The sequence below is a fragment of the Propithecus coquereli genome, unplaced genomic scaffold, assembly GCF_000956105.1.
Source record: "Propithecus coquereli isolate 6110/MARCELLA unplaced genomic scaffold, Pcoq_1.0 Scaffold22, whole genome shotgun sequence".
NCBI lineage: Eukaryota > Metazoa > Chordata > Mammalia > Primates > Indriidae > Propithecus > Propithecus coquereli.
This window is the reverse complement of record NW_012147189.1, coordinates 5,361,963-5,372,653: the sequence shown is the minus strand read 5'-3', so window position 1 is coordinate 5,372,653 and position 10,691 is coordinate 5,361,963. Positions and strand designations below refer to the sequence as shown.

The following is a 10,691-nucleotide window of genomic DNA, read 5'->3' as shown; positions in this document are numbered from 1 at the left end:
ATATCTCTATTGAGCAGAGCTGCCCTTAGCTCCAGTGATAGGCCAGATTAGGTAACAGGGTGATATTCTGACCCTTGCATGCAACCAACTCACATTAGTATGTCCCAAACTCCTCATCTTATCCCCAAAGCTGCTCCTCCCATAGTCCTCCATGTCGCAATGAATGACAAATTCATGCTTCCTACAGCTCTCTCATTTATTGCTGTAATACTGCAATAGTCTCCTAACTGGCCTATTTTGTCCTTGCCCACTTACAATCTACTCTCAATAATATGGCCAGAGTGTTCCTTTTGAAATGTGAGTCAGATCATGTTACTCTTCTACCCTACCTTCTTCAAAGGATCTCCAATTCCCTCAGAGGTCAAATTCATTAAGATGCTAAGGAGCTTTGCAGCGAGAAAGTGTTAACATATCAGGCCTGACTACTATCCTTAAAAAGGACTTCTAGCAAGGTTGGCCCTTGGCTAGCATCTGGGAACTTGGATATCGGGAGTGTTCCCACCATTCCCTGAACTGCTAAGTGGCACCCTGTGCCCATGCTGTACAAACAATGTGGTTTTTGCTGAACATCTGTTTTCCTTCTGGGAATCCAGAATTTTGGTATGTGCCTGGTGGAGGGTACCTATGTGATCAGCCTCCAATTAAAACCCTGGGCACTGAGTTTCTAGTGAGCTTCCCTGGTTGGCAACATTTCACATGTGTTGTCATACCTCGATGTTGGGGAGATTAAGTATGTCTTGTGTGACTCCACTGGGAGAGGACTCTTGGAAACCTGCACCTGGCCTCCTCTGGACTTCACCCATGAGCTTTTTCCCTTAGATGATTTTGTCTTGTATTCTTTTTTTTTTTCTTTTTTTTGGAAAATTAATTTTTTATTTATTTTTCTTTTCTTTTTTATTTCAAAAAATTCAGGGGGTACAAGTGTTTTTCGTTATGTGGATAAATTTTACCATGCTAAAGTCAGGGCTTTTGGTGTACTCATCATCAGAATAGTGTTCATTGTACTCAACAGGTAGATTTTTATCCCCTACCACTCTCCCACAATAAGGTACATTGTTTTGTATTCTTTGCCGTGATAAATTATAGCTGTGGGCATGACAAAATGCTGAGTCCTATGAGTCCCCCTAGTGAATCAATGAAACTGTGGGTGGTCATATGGGTCCCTGACACAGAACCCTGGCCCTTCACCTGTTGGACCTCACCTCCCCCTTGTACACTGACTTCAGCCACAGTGGCCCCCTTTTTCCTCCAGATGGGGATGGGCAAGGCTTCACTGCAGGGCCTCTGCCCTTGTGGATGGACCCTCTGCCTTAAATGCTCCTACCCCAGGTAGGCACAAAACTCACCCCCTCATCCCCTACAGGTCTCTGCCCTTCTGCCACTTACTTCATACAGCCCTCCCTGATCATCCTATTTTCAGTTTCTTCACATACAACTTCCACTCCTTCCCTTGTACTCTCCATCTGCCTTCCCTGCCTACTGTTTCTTCATGGCACTTACCACCACCAGGAGTAGGACATATTTTCTTATGTCTTTGTTTATTGTCTGTTTCCCTTTACCCTTTCAAAAATTTAAAGACCATGAGAATAAAGACTCTTGCTGTTTTAATTTCTAACATGACTCTAGCATCTGAAATAAATAACATCTGGTACATAATAGGTGTTTATTAAGTATCTGCTACATGAATTAATGAATGAATTAATGAGTGAGTGGGCTTGTTACCCAGTTCTGGCCAATGAGACACAAGGCATTTTCTAAAGGATTTTTGGAAATTTCTTCCTTACTTTGAGAATCATGTAAAGCATTTCTCTCCCACTGGACAGGAACAAGAAAATAGTAGTCCTAACAATAACATCAGCTTTCAAACAATCAAAGGAAGATGGCAAAGTGGAGAGATGAAAATAATTGGGCCATGCTGACAGGGTAGAGTATCCAACCAACCCCAAAGCCCACCTTCTCTGTGGACATGCTTAGTATGTAAGCCAATTTGAGTTACGTTTTCCTTGCATGCAAAATATTTCAGAGAAAGGTACATAATAAGTGCAGCTATAACTGCAGTTAAGAAGTCAGAATACATTTTGAAAATAGTAGTAAATGATGTAAATAAATGGATGTCTTTTGCTTGTTGATAAAGAAATATGAAGTCTGGGCACGGGAGTGACCTGGGAAGACTTGCATGGTTCTCCTTCCTTGAGAAACACCATCTACATGTGTACAATGCACATATGGTTATAAATCTCTCTCCCAAATCCCTCTTCTCTCTCTTTCTCCCTCTCCCCTCTCCATCTCCACAGAAGTAACAAAGGCATAATAGCACAGTAATATATTTGCACGTGATGTGTGTGACACCACATAGTACAGTGTATTTAGAATCCATTTCATTATTGCCCTCAGGTAACAGAGCTAATGGCAGAGCCAAACTCCTGGAACAAGACCAAGTGGTAACATTTCAAATTCAATTCTATAAAAGGAATCAGAACCAAAAAAAAAAGAAAAAAGATTAGGACAAGTTGACTCAGAAAGTCTAATGTATAAAACTGTAAATTACAAGATGTCAGTAGAATTTACCTTTGGATGAAGAGTAGCAGGTGAGGCAGAGGAAAAGAAAGAGAGAAAGGCTGAAGATACTCAAAGTATGACTCACTAAGTGCTAATAACAGCTAATATATAAATAGAATAAATAAATAATTTTGACTTGTAAGTGTGGTATCTTCAGTATCATTACCTGAGCAAAGGCAACAACTCCATAGGCATCATCATTAGACAGAATAGTTATTGTTACAGAACCATTAATACCAATCTCTGCTCCTCCTTTGGGATTTTTAAGCTGAACTTTGAAGGATTCTTCTTCCTCTGGAACTATATCATCAAGGATATTTACCACTATTGTAGCTTCTTTGTCACCAGGTTCAAATATCAGCTCACCTGAACTAGCATAAGAAGTATATATAAATCAACTATGACAAATTCAAGACATATACATAGTAGATTACTCATAGAATTATCATTACATTGATCAATATTAAAAGTTTAGATGAATCACATTTCATATTACTTATTAATCCATTTTAAACCAAAATATTCATATGATAGTGATTAACTTGGTGGAATAGATATTAGAAATATGCATAATAACAAAATTTCTGGCTGATAAATAGCTCTTATATTTTGTATATTTTTCAGTCACTAAATAAAAACTTATAAATTAGGTGCCATACAAAATTATGGTAAGCATAGAGACACATAGTATAAAATGTTGAACCTACCTAGGAATAAAGTCAGACTGGCTGGAGATGTAGACTAGCTCATATATATGCGAGTAGGTAGTTCCCACTAGAGCAATTAAATTCTTGCTTGAATTAAGGGACTTTACTGTAACAGAAGCTGCATCGTAAGCAGAAGGTGCTTCCAGAACAAAAGAGAATTGATTCAGTTCCGAATTCCAGCAATAAAGAGCAGACATATCTTGGCCAATGAGAAGCATGTGAACTGCAGGAAGGAAAGAAAAGGCAACTCAAGTGAAATGTAAGCTGTCACCTTCCACACTCCCTGTATGGGTTTCAAAGCAAAACCTTTCTAACTCTCAAAGTTCTGTTTTGATTTGAGGTAACTAAATATGATTCAATTTCTGAAATAACAGAATGTAAATAATAACTTTTAAATGCTGTGGGATGATCAAACCAGCCTGACAATGCATGCACATCCATTTGATAAAAAAAGAAATCACTAGCTGGTAAAACCCCCACAGATTTTGTCATCTCAGTATTTATTTATTGAATAGCATAGTAGGATATTTTTTAAAGTGAAAAATAACCATAATCCCACCATTAAATGTTTCACTTTTATATATTCCTTTGCAGTTACAATCCATATGAATTCACAATTGACAGTTATAAACAATGTAAAAATACAAAAAAAATCTTAACAATCTCATACCGTATTTATAGTATTATACAGTTTTATATGTTGTTTCATGGCATTGAAGTTTATAACTTAATGCATAGACAATAATCTATAGGGTTGATCCCCAAAGTATACTGAACAATTTCCCTACATTAGATATTTGTTGTTTTATATTTAATTTTTCAATAGTAAGTAGAGACAGAATTATTCATGCTAATTATCTTCACTTGATGAATTTTTTCAAGGTAATTAAGCCAAAGGATAATCAAACAAATTTATGACTTGGAGTATATTCTGCCAATCCTATTTGAAATGTTATCAGGAAATCATGCTTTTAATAGTTCAAAGCATTGGCATATATTTATATCTACACAGGTTAGGAAGGAAGGGGGCTTAGTATGTTGTATATATTACTAAATAATCTTCAGACTTAAAACTGTGGGAAAACAAGAAATCATAGAGAAACATGCACATATTCCAATATTTGCAGAACATAAAGATATCAAGTAAGACTGATTAAATATTAAAATCACACAAAGAACAAGACAGCACGATCTATTCTAAAATTTTAGCCCACAGGTTATAATGGTAAACCCCATATCCTTACTCTTACGTATTAAGAACTATTGATCATGTTTATTTATAGTAATTAATTTAAGTGCTAGTGCAGTTTAGTAAATGTTGCATAAAAGGTAAAGATCATCAAGATAGGTGTCATTAATAGGCTTGAATTTTAAATGGCTATATATTTTTCACAAAGCTTTGTAAAACTGGAGACCCACAGTAAAGAACAAACTCGGGTGGATCTCAGCATCCCTCAAGGTTACCTGATTCTACCGTCTCAACCAAGATCATCTTTGCCTGGAGTGAAATAACCTTTTATATTTACCAACTTCTAATGTACATCAACAGTCGTGGATTCTCTTTTAAGCTACAACCAGTAATAGTTACTCTGAACAAATTTAACATATCCCAACCAAACTTACTATCTCTTCCCTAAAAAATCTGGTCTTCCCCCAGCAATCACCGTAATAGTTATAGAACTACCATTCATCTATTAATTGCAAGAAATTAGGGCTTATCTTTGACATCCTCTCTCTCACCTACCCCCATATCTAATCTATCATCAACTCTTGTGGATTTTACGTCTGAGACACTTTCTGAATCACTCTACTTCTCTGATTTTCCACATGCATCACCTACCACTTTCCAAGTTCCACTATTCAGCATCTCTAGTCTAAAGTATGAGCCTCCAGTTTCTTTTCAGACATCTTGTCTTACTAACTTCTAAGTTTTTTTTTACCATGGCAGCAAAAGCTCCCTTTTTAAAACACACTTACACACACACACACACACACACACACTAACACAGAGTCTCTCTGTCTCCCTACCCCCGGGGCTCTCTATCTCCATCTCCTCATCACCTTCTCATAAAGGGCATCCCAATACTTTTAAGATAAAGACCATAATCCTTTAAGACCCTATCTGATCTGATTATATACATTCGGTTACACTCAGTATCACTGTTTCCTCACTGCCTGTGTTTGGGCCACAATGGCCAGTTTCTGGTCCTTCCCTAAGAGCTCACCACCATCACCTGACCTCTTTGCCCATGGTCTTCCCTTTGCCTAGGGCCTGCACCATGCTCAATTCTTTGTCTCATTAACTCCTACTCCACCTGAGTTCTCAGTTAAATGATTCTTCCTTAAGAAAGCTTTCTGGGCATCTCTTAGACCATGGCAAGTCCTCTCATTTTGTGTTATGAGAGCATTTTATTCCATTTTCTCATGGCAGTTATCTGTTTATAGCTAGAAACTTACTTGTGTGATTTTATGTAATATCTCTCTTCCCTATTGCATGTTAAACTTCTTCAGGGAAGAGACTATATGTGCTTTTGCTTACCTTTGTTTCCCCAGGGCTTACTACTGTGCTTGGCACATAATTGGCACTTAAAAATATCTATTAACTAATAAAAGAGAGAAGGGTGAAGGGCAAGATAAGTTTACGTGTCCTTGTAGTCTTTGTCATATTCATTCTTCCTCTTCCATTTAAAGAATTCAGTCACCACCCAACAATCTCTGTCAAGTCATTAACCAGAATAAATATGTGATCCTCATAGTCATAGTTCCAATCTATTACTTTTAATAAAATATTTGACACATTCTAAATAAGAAAGTCCTCGAACATTATTTAATGCATAATTTCAGCTTTCAGGGCATCTATAATAAGCCATTCTAAATAACTGCCTACGATCTTTTCATACTTCTACAACCTCAAGTCACAGAAACAAAAGAAATAAAAAGACCTCACAATGGGTCCCTTAACAAGCCTCTGGCATAATTTTTCACAAATTCTTTTAGAAAGTATGCCTATTATATTTTTAAAAAATCTTTTAAGAGAATTCTATAACTTTAATTAATGGCCCATTCAGGCAGCACTCATCATGCTTAAAAACATTCATTAGGCAACTATTTGAATAATAATAAGTGACTCAAGGAGATACAGTTAGTCCACTTGAAAACTTGAGGTATAAGAGAAGCAAAAATAATAAAGGCAAAAAATTAAAGGACAAATAGATAAAAACTAAACACATGCATTATGAAAGATAACAGATAACAGTAAATCGTTTATGGGGTGAATGTAAAAAGTCACCCAAGTTGTATCATAGGATAGCATCACAGACTCATGACCTGAGTGTTGGTGATGTAAAGAGAAGTTATTTAAGGAAAGGATGTGCAGAACAGAGACATATGCAGGACTCTGATGGCAAAAGGAACACAGTGTGAAGGCCAGAAAGCAATGTCATAGTCCCAATGGGAAGTGTCTAGGGATAGGGAGAATGTGGTATGGACATTCCACAGGGCAGAGGAGGAAAGAGTAGAAAACATGGAAACAAAGTACAATGAGATATAAACTATCTATAAAAAAAATGAACGGTAAATAGAATAACATCAGCAGGATAGTGGAATAGGAATTCTCTGGCTCCACCATTTCTCAGAGAAATCTAATTAGCAACTATCGATAGATGGACAAGAATACCCTCATGAATATCTCAGAATGTGGGGTGGTGCTGAGAGCCTCTCTTGGACCACAGACTAAAAACAGCTGCACACGAAGGGTGCCAAAGGTCTCACCGGACCTCAGAGCACAGCCAACAATTCCACTCAACCCCAGAGCAACTTTAAAAAATTGAGTTCCTAGAAGTAGAGAATAGAATGGTGGTTGTCAGAGGGGGAAGAGCAAGAGAATGAGGAGTTGCTAGTTAAAGGGTACCAACTTTTGGCTAGACAGGAGGAATAAGTTTTGAGATCTATTGCATAGCAGGATGACCATAGTCAATAATAATATGTTGTATATTCAAAAGTAACTAAGAAAGTAAATTTTGAATGTATCATCATGAAAATGTGAAGTGAGTGAGGTGATGGATATGTTAATTAGCTTGATTTAATCATTCCACATCATATACATATATCAGAACATATTATGCTCCATAAATATAATATAATCGTGATTTATAAATTTAAAATAGTAATTAGAAAATCAGAGGTAAATAACCGCTGATTCCTGGTAGTGGCTGAGGTGACTTAAGCTAGCAGTGCCTAAAGGTTGCAATGCCTGATAGAGAAAGCAGCAGTCAAGCATCTAAGGAGAAAACTGCAAAAATAGTCTCCTGTATTTGTTCCAAATCCTCTAGTCATCTAAATCATTATAATTTACTCTATACATTCTAACTTTTGTGAGTTCAACTGTTCTCATGCATCAATGTTTCTGAAATATAAACCTCTACCCCTGATTTCCTTCCAATTTCAGTCTTACACCTCTAACCACCCGCAGGTGCTTCTCTATCATCTTGAACTAAAGACGCCTATAACCAAGCTTATCACATTTCCCACTAAAGATATTTTTCCTATATCTTCCCGAATTTCAATACTAATCTTTCCTCCCAGTTGCCAAGGTGTGATAACTTTTGCTCCTCACATCTGAAAAGTCATTAAGTGTTGTTGTATCTTCATTTCTAATTTCTCTTGCCCACAATAATCTTCATTTCCGATTTCTCACCCCAGCTCAGGGCCCTCTTCGACTTTTGCCTGGGCAGTTGCAAGTTACTCCATCCAGCATATTCCATACACTGAAGCTAGGAGGAGTAATAAAACATGTCTTTGATCGTCACTGGCCTTTGAAATGTCTTCAAGGGTTTGTCTACCTCATTAGTGCTCTGAGTGTGGTCCAGGGACCCCTAAAAGTCTTTGAAACACTTTCAGAGGCTCTCTGAGGTCCAAACTATTTTCATAATAATACTAAGACATTGTTTGTCTATTTCACTTTCATTCTTTTATGAGTGTACAGAATTCCCCAGAGGCTATATGACTGATAATATTGCAACAGACTGAATGCAGATGCAGATATGAGAATCCAGACTTACAAAGACAACTACTGCATGATCTCACTTATTTGTGGAATCTAAAAAAAGTCAAATTCACAGAAACAGAGTTTACAATAGTGTTTGCCAGAGGATGGGGGTTGGGGGAAATTAGAGATGTTGGTCAAGGGTACAAACTTTCAGTTATAAGATGGGTGAGTTCTGCAGATCTAATCCACAGCATGGTAACTATAGTTAATAATAATGTAATATATACATGAAATTTACTAAGAGAGTAGCATTTGCCAAAAAAAAAAAAAGGTAAATATGTGAAGTGATGGATAGGTTAATTATCTTGATTGAGGGAATCATTTCACAATATATACATAAACAAAAACATCACATGGTACACCTTAAATACAGACAAAGTTTTTCTGTAAATCATACCTCAGTAAAGTGGAAAAGATAAGTTAATTATTTTTAAAAAGGGAATCCAGATGTCATGTATTAAACCAGACATTAAAGAAATTTTTAAAAATTGGAAAAAAAAAGAACCAATGCTACTCTTCCCACAAAGGTTTTTGTTTTGGAAAACATAGGTTTAAAAAAAAAAAAAAACATGTTATTTACATTTACACATAATAAGTATATTGTTGTCATTTTAAATAAATTAGAAACATCTTTTAAATTTCTCAGTTCTAATTTCTAATACAAAAAATACCAATAGATATAATGGATACAAACCAAAGTTCTTTGAGGTCCTCAAACTTTTAAGAGGGAGAAAAATTCCTAATAACCAAAATGTGTGAAAACTTCTGGGCGATCTGAGGCACAGGCAAATCCTGGGCCTGCCATTCCGGGTCCTCTTCTGCAGGCTCCAGTGTGTGTCTCCAACCGCAGCACCATGACACTGTGATCAAATCCTCTGTCCCCAGCACTTCTGTCTGCCAATGGTGCCCTCAACACGATAAACACTTCTGTCTCTCTCTTTTGCTCAGATCCTTCTCCCTGCCCAAAATATTTCCTGGCAATTCACCCAGACATAATTCAAGCTCCTTCTTAGATCTCTTAACCACTCCAATTCTACCCCTCGCAGAGCAAATGGTATTGGTCCTCTACCTTGAGTTAGTGTCTAAATATTTTTTCTTGCTTCTCCAACCAAATAGTAAGCCTTTAAATATAATATCTAATTGATAACTGTGTGCTGTTTAATTCATAGAATTGCCGTGTCTCAAAATAAGAGCAGGGCTGAGGTTCACACAGACTCTCCTGCAGAGCCACTCAGGTTTGGGTTCCAAGTTCCTCCAGACACCTCTACAGGAGACACGATGATCCACTGACTGTGTCCCCTTCCCGCACTGCTGACACTCAGCCTGCGTGGCAGCTTGTCAAGCACATATGCCAGCTGGAGTCCACTTCTTCTTTTATCCCCGGCCCACCCAAGTGATTCCTTGCCAACCCTAAAATAATCCTACAGCCTCCAGACCTTGGGTTCTCACGAACAGACTTTGTTTCTGGAACCATAGTGGTTAAGAACATTGCTTATGTTTCTGATGTGTGGGTTAAAGTGGAGAAGACCAGGAAAGGATTTCAGACTGTGGAGGAGGCTGGTAGAGTAAACGAGGATGGCAGAGTTCTCATAGTCATTTTCTGACTTAAGAAAAGAATTCTAAATGCAAAAACTTACTCTCCTCATATGCATACTTTCATATTTTAAAAACATATATTTAATATCACTCTTCTTTTTGCTAGACAAAAGAAATACACTATCTTTAGTCTTCACTAATATTTTCCTCCATATTTTAGCCATTCTGATTACTCTCATGCACAATGCCCATAGAATTTCAAAACATTCTAAGACTTCTGGAAGAATTATTATAAAGATCTTGATTTTATATTCCTATTAAAATACCTCTATTAAAATACCCAGTGTCTGGCAATGTGACAATTAATCTAATTTAATGAGATTAAAATCATTCTGGCTTTCCACGCTGCCTTTAGGATTGGTGAGCAGTTGAAAAGTCCTTACCTATTCCCGAGGCTGGTGTGAAAGAGTGAATCCTGTCAACAGAAGTAAAATCCAAGGATTGAAAATATCTGAAAGAAGACCGTCCTGTCTCCCAGATGAAAATATCAACTGAATTCTGATCGCCTACAATAATAGAATAAAAGTCAAATCTTAAAGCAAAAGTTACAGGAAAAAAAATGACAAAATTGCACAGCAAAACTACAATAAAAATATTAAATTTAATTTGAAAACAAATTTCCTCAGAATCCACTTAGTTTATCAAAAATACAACTTAGTAAGAAGTGTTTCAAAAGTTCATTCACCACTTGAAGTAAATACATGGTTAGCCATTAACCATGATCTAATGCTAAAGAAAGAAAAGGGATGATAATATTTTTTATTTTTTAGGAATGTCAAAAT

General features: G+C 36.8%; 1 protein-coding gene across 1 annotated transcript in view; it reads right to left on the bottom strand.

Annotated features, from left to right (window-relative positions):
- ADGRV1 (adhesion G protein-coupled receptor V1) overlaps window positions 1-10,691 on the bottom strand; it is a 539,879-nt gene that overhangs the window by 389,296 nt on the left and 139,892 nt on the right. The window contains exons 46-48 of the mRNA XM_012644750.1: window positions 10,293-10,441; window positions 3,267-3,489; window positions 2,726-2,930 (exon numbers count right to left, since the gene is read on the bottom strand). Coding sequence (XP_012500204.1) covers window positions 2,726-2,930; window positions 3,267-3,489; window positions 10,293-10,441 — 577 coding nt within the window. The remainder of the gene's footprint in view (window positions 1-2,725; window positions 2,931-3,266; window positions 3,490-10,292; window positions 10,442-10,691) is intronic.